The sequence below is a fragment of the Lontra canadensis genome, unplaced genomic scaffold (assembly GCF_010015895.1).
Source record: "Lontra canadensis isolate GAN:19392208 unplaced genomic scaffold, GSC_riverotter_1.0 scaffold116, whole genome shotgun sequence".
In the NCBI taxonomy this organism is placed as follows: domain Eukaryota; kingdom Metazoa; phylum Chordata; class Mammalia; order Carnivora; family Mustelidae; genus Lontra; species Lontra canadensis.
This window is the reverse complement of record NW_022631110.1, coordinates 5,224,227-5,238,249: the sequence shown is the minus strand read 5'-3', so window position 1 is coordinate 5,238,249 and position 14,023 is coordinate 5,224,227. Positions and strand designations below refer to the sequence as shown.

The 14,023-nt window shown below is 33.7% G+C and overlaps 1 protein-coding gene across 5 annotated transcripts in view; it reads right to left on the bottom strand.

Annotated features, from left to right (window-relative positions):
• CNKSR2 (connector enhancer of kinase suppressor of Ras 2) overlaps positions 1 to 14,023 on the bottom strand; it is a 279,802-nt gene that overhangs the window by 115,921 nt on the left and 149,858 nt on the right. For 3 of the 5 annotated variants that reach the window (XM_032840743.1, XM_032840740.1, XM_032840744.1), the window contains exon 9: positions 4,094 to 4,240. The exons of the other annotated variants lie outside the window; for them this stretch is intronic. In XM_032840743.1, coding sequence (XP_032696634.1) covers positions 4,094 to 4,240 — 147 coding nt within the window. The remainder of the gene's footprint in view (positions 1 to 4,093; positions 4,241 to 14,023) is intronic. 5 annotated transcript variants of the gene reach the window in all.

Below are 14,023 nucleotides of genomic sequence, written 5' to 3'. Positions count from 1 at the left end.
TGATGTAACCAGTTAGTGTTCTGTTGTTATACCAGTTGACAGACAAAATCGACTGTTAGGACTATTTGCTTTCCATTTCTTTTTCTGCTCAAAGTTAAATATCCTGTAAAAATGGCATCAAGATAATGCTAAGCAATAAGATTTTAAATGAAAAGCACAAAACCACACAAGGAACTCTCACACAGATATAAGAAATTTATGGATTAGAATGCAGTTTAGGAACATAATTCTAATGATACAGCTTGATGTTATTTCATATAAGAATGTGTTTAATGAAACCTACATCCGTATGTTGAATTCCAACATTGATTATAGTGATGATTTGAGAGGCATTCTCACAAAAAAGCTGGGTTCTTTGATGTTTTTAAAAAATTGCTGATTCCCAGTGATGATTTCAACCAAGATTCTTGCTAGTGTCCAGCTAATTGTCCCATGCATCTCTTCTAAGAAGAAAAATGACACCACCCACACATGCTTGTGACCTACTCACACTAACTTAAAGCCACAAACACCAAAAATACACCTTGAAGTTCGTCCAGAATTCCCTGGGATTTTCTTCATTAAATTGGAAGAACTTGATCATAAGCAATCACTAAGGTCACCAAAATCCAGGGCATTACTAGAAATGCTACTAAGAACACGTTTTTAAAAACAGTTCTTGGAAAGCAGGAAATCCCTGGTTTGCTCACACAGAACAAAAGATTCTATCTCATGTAAAACTACTATTTATAAAAATGGTGCAGATGACAACAGAATTCAACTCCAGATTAAATCTTGTTTGTAATATTTGACTAAGGTATCTCTAAGTCTTTTAGTTCTATTGCAAAATGTTTGAGAAATCAGAAATTTAAAAAAAGAACAGCCAGATTTCATGAAATGTACTAATGAAATTGCTCTGTGAGCATGAAGCTGAATTGTATGCTTTTGTTTATTTGGCTATGATTTCATGAATGATTTTCACAAGAAAAATCCAAATCCAAATTTATTATTGCAGTTGATTAATAATAGAAGTTACTACCCTTACAAATATTTTGAGAAATAAAACTTCTTTCATGAAAATGTGGTATTCTTTCACAGTCTTCTACCTTAGGGTAGACAAGGATAATTTTATTTGTGTAGGTACAAATTATTTCCTTGTTAGTTTAAAAAAATAATTATTCCTCATGTTAGAATAAAGTTTTTGTTTTTTTAAGATGTGTGTATTAGTGTCTGGCTTCCACAATACACAAACCTGGCCATATTTTATTTGAAAATGTTAGTAGGTAAATTAAGCCTGGTGGAGGAGAAGTTGAAATAGACATATTAAATTAAATAAATGCCATAAATTATTTCTTTTTGTAACCTCTATCTAAATTGTTCTTAGTAGACTTTTGGGACAAAAATATAACCTAAGGTCCAATTCTCCAGGTGCGAACACTGAAGATTTATATTTAACTGAGTTAATGGACATTTTAGCTCCAATGTGTTTGTACACATACCAGAAGCATGAATACAGTAAGACTGGTACTTCAGTCAGCATAGAGGATTATTCCTGCATTAAGCATTGCATTTTACATCTGAGGTCCTTTTTTAGACACTAGGAAAAATGTGTGGCCTCTGGCAAAGTCACAAAGGAATCCAAAACTGCCTGCAAGACCTTCTTATCTCCTTATTTCTTTTACTTCCCACCCCCGCCTGGGAGGCAGTCTACCTTTAATCTACAGATTCTGGTACCATCAAGTTTTGTTCATCTTTGGTTAATTTACACTCTATAAAAATTCTGACCAGAGTTTCCATTACGCTTTTGGTGTCTCTGTATTTTGGAGTAGCCCAAAGCTGCAAAGTCAAGAAACAACTGTGTCATGGTACGATTTCAGGTCTTCAAAATTTCAGGGATATCTGGTGATGGTAGTATAGGAGGTTGGAGAACTTATCCTTTGCTCTTATCACCAAGAGCTTGTTTTACCACCATTAGGAAGTATTTAATTAAAACTAATACTCTTCTTTCTGCTCTGTAAAAAGTCAGCCACTGCGGCAGTTTTTAAAGAAGTTCAAAGCAAGTTCCCCACCCTCCCAACAGTACTGTTTATCTATAGGGAGTCGAGCTTGGACAATACATTTCAGTGGAACTAAATTCAGTTGAAATAACAAATCTACAAAAATGTTGATACATATAAGCACTTATGGAAATGCTGATTTTCTTTTTTCTGATTTCAGCAATCTGAAAAAGTAAATTTATAAATATATCCAGAGTAACTGTATAGGCAATGAGGAATAAATATAATTAGTGATCTGGTGAGGCATATTTCTTGGCAGTTAGCAATGGACCTAGAAATAGTATCCTAATAACATATTATAATTATAATTAAACCATGATGTGAAATAATTTTAAAAAATCAAAGTCTTTGTTCTCCAGCTTTGAATATATACACCAAATGTGTGGCAAAAAAGAAATGTTGGTCTTTCAATTATTTCAGCATCTTATATAAAAGTGATTAACTGGATAGCGTCATTAACTTAATCTCCAGTTTGTGCTTGTGGAAAAGAATCTAAAAAAGGGACCAAATTATCAATTTATTTCCTAGATATATTTCCTCAAGCACAGTTCATGGACCAGTATGAAAATAGTGTCTTTTTGGTGTTTGAGGTGAAACAGAAGGGATTAGAGAGAAGTTGTTAAACTTAACTACACATATATAGAGAAAAAACCCTAATGGCTATAATTGTGGGACTCTTCTTCAGTGTTTGCACCTCTCAGGATCTTTGAGGAAGACATGTCAATAGGAAAACTACAGAGTGGAACAACAAAGCAACTTATAATACAGCAAGAAAATAAAATGATGTGATGGGAAAGTCTGATCTGCTAATTTATGATTTAATGAGTTAAGAAACAGTGAATTCTAAAATTTAATGACATTAAAAATATTTGATAATAGACATATACTGCAATTCAAATGTTTTTGGACATATTCATACAGTTTACATATATTCATTTGAAAAATGAAAGATTAACATTAAAAATTTAAAGACCTTAATGTTAGAACATTTTATATGTTTTTATGTTATTTAAATATAATGCAACTTTGAGGTCAATAAGTAGTAAAGTTTTAAACAATGACAAATCATTATAATCCATAAGGGCATTTATGTGTAATGGAGAATTTAAGATTTTAGGGGGAAAAACATCTGAGAATGGTATAAGGTGCTAATATAGAAGTAACAATTTTTATAGCAGTGACAACAATGGCACTCACATATATTGCTTTTCTTTTTTATCTGAACAAAGGGCAATGTTCTAGTTCAGTGAGCAATTGCAATTTAAAAAAAAAAATACACTTCTAAGAAAGGTAATAGTCTCCTATTTTAAAAATGCAGGTTTTGGGAAAGACAAAAACTTCTTTTATGATGCGTTTGAAGATTACATTGACCAAAATGGAAAGAAATGTATTACTTCTTTGTCATTCATTAATCAGAATCATATTCTTATTACTTCTGAGATAACTATGCTTCTTAATGAATATAATTTATCAACATCCATAGAGTAATTTTTTGGAGTGGTTTCATGCTGAAGAAAAATGCAGAAATTCTAATGCAATAATTTCCCTATTTTGCTACCCAACAGGGTGGAAAAGAAAAAATGATCAGTCAGAGGGAATGCAGTAGGTATATTTTAATTACGACATAAAACTTTCTTTACCTACTGTTTATAAATAACTATCTTATGAACTGATTTAAAAGAAACTGTCATCCAGTTTCTCCAAGTATGAGAGTGTAACTTTTAAATAGAAGATTACATCTCAAAATGAAACCTCTCATTTTCTTCTCTATCCATATTTTGGCTTGAAATTGCTTATGTTTTTTTGTAATTATGCTTTAAATGTTTACAAATTAAGGCAGAGTTCTTTATCATTTGGGTTTTAGTTATAGTAACTTACAGATTTCATCACAATTAAGCCTATTAGGATAAGCTGTGAAGAGATAATTTCACAAACCAATTTTCAAAAGCATACAAGATTAATCCATATGCTGCTGAGATGAGGCACAATAAAGAAGCATTACTGAGATAATCTATGGCTAAAATGATGGTGTATGACTTATGATTAAGCTTCATTACCTGCAGAGCAAGGGGCTTCCATCTCATATTTTTCAGTAAAGCTGGTGCTGAGGTAAGCATGCTCTGAGGTCGCTTTTTCAAAGTTAAGATAACACCACTCGGGTCCTCTCGTAGTGCATTCACCAAATTTTTCAACTGCCACCCCACCTGGTAACCAGCAAAATCATTACAATAAAATTGAGGTACAGTATTCAAAGATTTAATGTTCTCCCCCTTTAATAAGATTAGTTTAAAAAAAAAGAAAACCACATAATTGGTGTACCATCCTATCAATTTTCAGGAGATAAATACTCAAAAAAGAAATTTTATCTCTGAATTGATTAACCATGTTATTGCATTAGAGTCCATATTATTATGAGATAACATAATGGACATTTACCATGTCAAAGCAGAGACTAAAACTGTATCCTGCCAATGGAGTAATTTAGAGTTTAAAGAAATTATGTCATCATTAATGCTGTGCAAGGCCTAGATCCGAGCTCTGTTCACAAGTACAATTCGAAAATCCACATTCTTGAAAACAAGGATTTTGCAATGTCCTGAGCTTGCAAGCTATACCACATGCTTTCTCATCACCATCTTTTAGAGATATGTGGTATAAGTCTCTCTAAATTAGACTGACTTTAAACTACTGATAGCTGGTACTGACAAAGCAAGGCAACATTCTGATGCATGGAAGATAGCATCAATAAAATTAACCTTTTACCATGCTATAAGAATAGAAGAAAAACGACAATGTAACACTACTCCCTGCAGAAGCTATTGGAAATGTGTCCCAAACGACCCTATGAACTTAAAATATAATGTGCTGAATTTAATGAAGCCATTCTGTTTGAGTATCACCTCAAAACATATTGTATAATTAAATCCAAGTACTTAATAAATGTCCTGAAACCTGACTTAACTGTTCTCCATGTTAAATCACTTCACTCGTCATCCTTTTAAGATTTTAAACATAGAATAATTTGTTAGTTTGCTTGAAGATGGACTAGTTATGCAGTTAATCAGGTAACTGAAATCCTCTATGCTTTGAAGCACATTAAAAATAGATATTGCTCTAAGACTTAAAACACACACACACACACACACACACACATACACACACTTCACACTTAAAAGAGAGAAGAACCTTTACTCTAATGGATTAGAATTTTCCAGGATGTCATACAAATATATTGGATCAAAATTTATCCTGGATTACAAGCAGGATTTGACAAGTGGTCTGAACAGTAATCTAGTTTCTTCCTAGGCACCCAAGTGCAAGGGAATGGGTACCCTTGTCTGTTATTTGCCACGTTTTTGCCTGGAAGATAATGATCAAGCTGAAAAGAATAAGCACTTCCACCGAAAGAATCACAGATCCTGAGACTACGATGAAGCAGTGCTCTGGACTACAGCCACTGTGGGATAACGGGACACAGTGGTTTACATAATGCATGAGCATTCATTTAAATCCCAACCGCTACTGCAGCTGAAAGGAGTGATGGTGAAGAGAAAAAGTCAGGACAGAAAAGAAGTTGACATGGTACAATGCTTTAAAACTCAGGGAAGGGTCCCAGATATGAATCAAAACGATCATTGTGATACTTGCCTAACACAAATAAGAGGCTGCCAGTTTTTTTAAAATCACATTAATGCAGAGAACTCAAATGTCTCCCATTACATATCGGTGAGGATTATTATGTGCCCAGAGGTGTACTACATTGAGTTTGTATCCTCTGATAGCTAAGAAGTATCTCTGCAGTCATTTCTATAAGCCAAGAGTCAAAGCAAAATGAATTCAAATCCAAGTGTTCATTTTGCTTGCCAAAAAAATAAGTGAGCCGATTTTTGAGTTCAAAGTTTAGAAGAGAAAACGTGCTGTTTATATGAAGAGTTTATGAACAACTTATTAATGATAACCACATTTTCTCATTAATTTTATTTATTCAAATAATTACTAACTATACTAAAACAGTCAATATGATGGTCTTTTTCTTTTAGCATATGTATTCTCAGCAATTACACATTTCTATCCATCAATTTCTTTCCATTTTTTTCTGTTATGATCATTGTGACTAGTTGAGAATTTCTAAGGCTAGATGGTGTTTTCCTGTATGATGTTCATTGCAATTTGATTCATCTTGTTCTTTCACACTTTATGCTCTTTTTGAATATACAATCCCCCGAAATAGAATTGTTTTTCCATGAAAAGGTAGAATGTTTTTTGATGAGAAAGCAACAATTTGGTTAGATTTTAATTTTATAGCTTAATGTTATTACATGGCATAAAAGTATATACTTTCATTATTTCTTTCAGTTTTCTTTCTTTTTTTTTCAAGTTTTTATTTAAGTTCCGATTAGTTACCATACAGTGTAATATTAGTTTCAGGTGTAGAATTTAGTGCCCCAATACTTAAATTCAACACAAGTTTTACTATTTATCAATCAGTCTTCCCCCTCTGACTGACATAGCATCAGGAATATTTTAAACAAAGGTAAGCAAATATCCATGAAGACCCATATAAAGTATGTACCTTTGATTCCCCAATTCTACTTCCAATCCCATAAGGAAATGATTTGGATAAAAGCAGAGATAAATGTGCAACACATGTGCCACAGTACTGTTTAAACCAACCCCGAACTGTACATTATGTAAATGCCCATTAGTAAGGGATATAAAAATTGTTCTGTAGAAAAAAAGGAAGTTCCAAAATAGCAAATGTAACTCAACTCTACCTTTGTAAAAAAAAATTATATAAATATAGAAAACATAGAGACACACAACATCATGAGCAGTGGTTGTGTTAAAGGGGAATAAGGTCGAGGTGAACCATGAGAGACTATGGACTCTGAAAAACAATCTGAGGGTTTTGAAGGGGTGGGGGGTGGGAGGTTGGGGGAACCAGGTGGTGGGTATTAGAGAGGGCACGGATTGCATGGAGCACTGGGTGTGGTACAAAAACAATGAATACTGTTATGCTGAAAATAAATTTTAAAAAATGTTAAAGGGGGAATAAGGTCTACAGTCTATATTTTCCTCTTTATACTTCTATTTGCTGAACTTTTAGTGATAAACACATTATTCTTGTAAACAACAAAATGAACAAAATAAATGGACTTAGTCCATGAATAGTAATATTCCATTTAGAAAATCATGAATTTTATGAATTACTTAATGAGGACTGTTTATTATATAGGGACAATTTCCACAAAAAGTGTAGAACCAGAAAGACAACAATATTTAAAACAGTAAAAGTTAGTGATGGGGGAACCACATCTTCTCTGCTAATTATACTTTCAGGGGATTAGCAAAAAAAAAAAATATTGCCCAGCTGTGTTTAATAAGAACTGTATTATCTGTTGATTTTTGGTTCAGTGAATGATTTCAGTAGATATTAACTGTTAAATCAGGTTCACATATTAATTACTGAATGGGAATGAAGGTGGCTGAGCAATTCACAGCCTATGTGTGACATTTTTCTCAATAACAGATGTAGGTTTTAGCTGTACCAGTCCCACCCAGGGCTTCTACACTCCTAAACAGCAACTGGACCTCAAGTCTCTCATTCAAATAGTCCTTTTCCTAGGAGCTATCTCAAACTCTCTAATTTGGTTCATTTCTTCATTAGCTTCTATGTTGTCTACTATATATAATTGGTAACAATTGTAACCATTTATTGGGTTGTACTATGTTCTGTTCAAGGGCAAATATGACATGGTATTAAAGCTCTGGGAAAAATGATTCCCAGCTTTGGTTCTGTGATATCCTAACACATTTTCAGCCATATAATAAAGCATAGTGAATTCTTGAAATTAATTTATTTCTCTTTTAACTGCTATTGAGATACTTATGGTTGAAGATTATAGGGGGGCATGGGTAGTTGGTATGATATAAAGAGGCAATATATGAGTTAGAACTTCATGTGAAAATAAGCAAAATAATCATTTTCTAAGATTACCTCTCCACTTTCCCCTTTCTTTCTGGCTATAGTTTTAAAATATTGTGTGACAGACCCGAATTAGAAACCATGTAATGATATAAAAGTAATTTAAAAAAATGATTGTCATGTATTCTTTACATTGGCTGCAATAAAAGCTTTTCTGTAGTGGAAGATTGAGGGAGATTTGAAAAAGGGAAGAAGGGATCCTAGTGGTGGCTAACATAAGAGGCTAATCCACTAATACGGAAAGGAATTAAATAAGGTAAAAAAATTCACAAGACAGTGGGTTAAGGATACATGTGAAGAAAAATATACTAATAATCAAAGACATCCAAAAAGGAATCAGCTGACTTGTAAAATAGTGAGCTCAGTACCAAAAGAGATGTTTCAATATTCTTGCAGAGACTAAATGATTACAATAGATTTCCAATATCATGACTCATTCCAACTGTAATACGCAGAATGGGTAGGAAAATGCAAATAGGTGATATAACAACAGATTATGTCCTGGTACATCTCTGATTGCTTGTTCTCTGTCTTTTCTTCCTCCTCACAACGAATAAATGCAGGTGTTTACCCTAGGCTAACTGTTAGGCTCCTTTCTAAAACTGCATCCCGTCTTCCTACAAAGGTCTCCTCTCTTTCCAGAGCTTCCAGTGCCAACTTTGTGTATATGCCTCTCACATCTAATCATCCCTGCCTCCTAGAACTCTAGTGACATACTTCCAACAGTTCAGTTCATCCTTACTAATAGCTACTGAATAATCAAGCAACAATAATTCACTATGCTATATTCTTCATAACTATGTTATGTTTCTTTTCTTTGAATTTTCAGTCTTAACATCTGTATGAGAGAAACTATTAAACCCGTTTCACATGTGAAGAAACTGAAGCAAAAAGAGTTTCTAAGTTTTCTCAGCCAATATTATAAATTTGGTTAAGTGGCAAAGCCAGAATTTATATTCAAGTCTGTTTAATTCTAAAGCATAAAGCATTACGAAAGCAAGCATGCCCCACCCTCTAAATATCCCATTGGTAATTCAAATGAATGCAACATTTTGAAAATCAAACTCATTATCTCCCTGCTCTCATTCAACATCAGTAAAAAAGTTCCCCATCGTTGTCTCAAATTTGGAGCATGGGGTCACCTATGACCACTTCCCTTCCTTTTTAATCCACTTGTCCTACAGAATAGATCCTAGCAACTAATGTCCCTTCTTCCTGCCTTAGTTCTGGCTTGCTTTACCTGATTGCTAGATTTAAAGTAGAGTCCTAACTGGTCTTTCTGCCTCTAGTCTTTTGTACCTCCGAAATGCTGCTACAGTGAGAAAGTGTTCTTCCCTTAAAAACCTTTGAAAAGCTCTCTGAAGGCCCAACTAAAGAATCACTTCCTCAAATAGCTCCTTCGTCAATATGGCCACAGCTGTCTTGTCTTAATTTTTCTTTAATGGACCTCTCAGACTTTAGCATGTGTTAGAATCACCTGGAAAGCTTGTTAAAACAGAATGCTGTGTTTTAACACTCAGTTTTTGATCCAGTAGGTCTGAGGTGACATCTGCATTTTAAAAACACATTCCCAAGTGGTGCTCAGGCTACTGGTCTGGGAACCACATTTTCAGAACTGCTGTACTATACGATGAGCCTCTTGAAGGCAGTGACTCGCCCATGTCCAGAATATTTTAAGTGCTTAATGTTTTTAAGATTAACTATAATAACTTAAAGTCAGTTTATTTCTCTTGTACCTTCCATGTAGTATGCATGTAATGGTGCATACACTAGCCTGAGCTTCGTTAAAGAGCATACTGAGCAGCGGGAAACATTTACAATAAAGAGAAGAACCTCAATATAGGGTGAATAGAGGTGCAATGGGAGCCCCCAAAAGGGACATCCAACCTGTCCTTTGGGATGGAGGAGAGGCTTTCTATTGGCATAAGCTCAATTTCTTAGGAGGTCAACAGGTGAAGGGGATGTGGAGTTTGAGGGAGTGGAGAAAAGCGTAAGAAAAAGTATCACTGTTTTGAGCAGCTTCCAGTTCTCTATGGGTGGAAGAGGTGGTGGACTGAAATATACACTCTCCTCAACACTGCTTTCTTTCTCGGCCACGTCTCTGCAAAAGCACCCTTCCTTCTGATTGTTAACTGTCCTCCCACCTACAAAATCTTATGTATCCATAATGGATCACTGTGAGTGCAATACCCATCATAAATCTTCTCAACATCTAGAACTCTATTTTCCTCACGTGAATCTCATAGCACACTGTATCTCTCTAGTGGCATTTTTTCACATACGGCCTCTTATTAAAGTTACGTATTTTCCCTCACCCTCCCCAGCTACCCTCCTAAAACTGGATTTCCAGGTTTTTTTAATTTATTTATTTATTTATTTATTTGAGTATAAAACCAGAGTCCTATGTGTCTGGATATATTTGCAAATAATACTTGCTTTACAAATGGTAGATACTTAATATCTGATAAAAACTTGACTAGTGACATCATATGGTGAAATGAGAATGAAAGTGTTTCAGAGACAATAAAGTGCCTTGAAACTCCAACAGGAATTTAGTATGCAAAACCAAGATGTATTAAATTTTCCTCTAAATGTATATACTTGAAGATATTAAAGCTATAATAGACATTCTTTACCCTAAATTATCAAATAAACTTTCTTATAAGTGAACATTTGAAAAAAGTAGTATTTGCATCTTGGATACTCCAGATCTAAAGTCACAGTGATGTCATTATGAAAAGGAATGTTAACAGTGGATAAAGTTCCTATTTGTCATAGAAAGACTCTGCTCTGTCATACACATTATATAAGCATTTTAAAAATTTTTTATACCAGAAAACTGTTTTAAAGTGTTTGTAAGTAGTCCAATTTTCTCAACATTTTTTAGAATATTTCATTCATATTAAGTTCATGGGTTGGAATGAGTATTTTAAAATTCACCATATGCATCTTATACAAATTATGTATTAGTTATAGATAATATGTTTTTCACATAGCTGAACTACTAATATTATCTTCGTGATTGTCCAAGGTAGCAAAAGCCAGTGTCTCTAAGCAATGGCAAGCCATATTACTTACTAGTTTAGATATAATCGCCAACTTGCACACTGAAATGTATTTTACATACAACACAAACCAGATTAAATTTCCCAAGAAAGTCTTTAAGGTAACCCAATGTTAAAAAACAGAGGTTCTGCTTTCTTGTATGTGGGCCTTGTAATTCCTGGGGTGACGGCCAACATAAGTGGCAGGTCCCTGGACAATAAGTTGCCCAGATTAGGTGTATAAGAGGCTTTGGGGTTGGTGCTGAAGAGATGAGTGGCTTCTTTTCCTCTTGGTACAAAGAGGGAAGAAGTAGTCTCTGATCCCTTTAGGTCATACACTAGCCTATCTGATTCCCAAACACTTGGTGAAGTATTTGATCAGCGTACAAAAAGAAGCTCTACACTATGGTCCCAAGAAGCCAAAGTTAAAATAAGCATAAAGGTAAGAACTGAAGCCTATCAACCCAGAACTTCTTTACCTTTAGCACAGTTGTATTTGGAGTTAAAAGAAAGCATCTCTATACCTAGATAGGAAGATAGAACATTTCTTAAACTATTTTTAAAGTTATTATCCTTCACAAGACAAAGTAACAGATTCATTAACATTTATACATGCTCCTGTGTATACACACTTTTACTCACAAGTTGTAATGTATAAATTATACCTCTTCACAAAGGATATTTCAAAGAGACTTGAGGTGTGCCTATATGAATGTCTGATGACATGAGCCATGATATACCCAAATGTCCTTCTACTCTTTTAAAAGCACTTTAGAGACTTAATTTAATACAGAACACACCATGCTGTGACTAGTGACACTCTGTCTTTACCAAATTTTCTGTTGCTGAGATATTTATTATAATGTTCTATTTCTTCACATTATTAAGAAGATATTGATATACCTAATAAAATCAACATTTTATATCTGTGACTTCCTCTTTCTTTAGCAAAACAACCTATGTGGAAGAAATGTCATAGTTATAAACATTTTGGAAGTAATGAATTTTGATATACAGTATCTTACAAGGATCCTAGAACTATAAAACTTGAGTACCAATCTAGAAACTTCACCTTCACCTAAATTCATCTTTTTCCACAAAATATTAATGAGAAGTTCTTACAATATTAAATTATAGTATGTTTGGAGATACCCTAATTCTGCTCTTCCATTCATTTACTGAGTAGAAACAGAGATTTGCCCATGGTTCAAATATAAGTGAATATAAGCCGGAAGGTATGCATTTGGCTAAGTAACTACACACACACACACACAAAGATTTTAAATTCTAGCCATGAAGTAATTTAAATAGGTAATTCACAGTATGCAGAAATGCCTTAAGGTGTAACTATTTTATATAAAACCTTAGTGTTGATATTTTTATAAACATTAGTTTAGTAAAGGTAATCCTGGGAGAAGAGAAAAGGAACAAGCATTTGAAAAGAAGGAATATGGGAATTAAAGGTTTTATTTTCATTAGGGGAAAACCCCCACAATCTTACATCTTTATTCCTTGAACTCTTCATCTCACATCCTCCTTAACTTTAAAAGGCACTTACCCAGTGAAATAAGAGGACATCAAGGCATTTGTTTTCTAAGGCATTTGTTTTTTATATGGCTTAACTTTACTCTAAAATTTGGACCATGTTGAGTTGCTCATAATTTGGTTTACGTGTATGTCTTAGTACTTAATATTTTCATGTGAATTTCAGAGAGTCATATATACAATGTTTGTACTCTATTTAAAGAGAAAGCACATTTATTACTGCTATAGAATGAAGAAGTAGTCCAAGGCAGAAAGTCAACTTGGGACTACAATAAACTAGTACCTTTACCTATTGCACACCACCTTCCTGGAGTTTTTTCCTCCATAACCAACAAGTTCTGTAAAGCTACATCTGAATTTTTTGATTGGCTCATGGGGAAGCTTGTGGGAAGAAGAAAACAGTCATCATTTTTTTTCTTTATGTTTTACGACTCACCCACATATTTTTCACCAAATTGACACATTTACTTAGCCTGTTACTTGCATCATCTCCTGTTATCTATCACATACCCTACCCGCAGCCTTTCTATCACTGGTGTTTCTGCTTCTGTGGCTGGCTGATTCAAGAACTGTGGGTACAATTTAGCATTTTGAGCATACAGCTCTCTTTCCCTTCTTCCATTTCCATATGGTATTTGGTAATGCTGTGGTCTCTGAAGGCCAAAGGTTTATTTTGGAGGCTTAATGGTTTACCTTTGTATATGCTATAGCAAACTGAATCAAAGCCAATGCTATTTTTATTTCATTCCAAAACATATAATTGAATGAATTTGAAAGCCTTAGCCAGGGAAAGGTGGAGGAAGAAGACAATCACATTACAGCGAAAGGCTTTTGGGGAGAATCTTTGATCATACTACCGAACCTCATCTCCCAAAAATTAAGAACATATTTTAAAAGAACCATAATAATACAGGTTTTTAGCTAAAAGTTTTAAAGATATTTACATGAGTTAAATTTTTAAATAATTTTGTGTTTATATATTAGGAAATTATTACATTTCAGCCATTCCTTCCTATATTTCATTTCTGTTCTTGCAAAGATACTGCAAATACACATCTTAAAATAGAGTCTTAGTCAACAAAACTAAAGGATGAAACAAAGCACTGTTATCTAAAAATCTATAGCTCCTACTTATAAGAATTCTGAGAAAGAATAAAAAAAATTTCTATACTTATGAAAAGCCATGCTTAAATTTAATTTGGGAATCCAAATGAAAAAAATAGTTAAAAGTAACCCAAACCCTGCTATTCAAAAAGTGACATGCTTAAAAATGTGCTTTTGCTGTGAATAATGTTTATGATATCAGTTATTGTCAGACATCTAACAAAGACATGTTTACTTGAAAATATAATCAAATACTGCAATAGATGTCTATTTGTATGAAAACGAAACCAAAGCATGTATATATATGC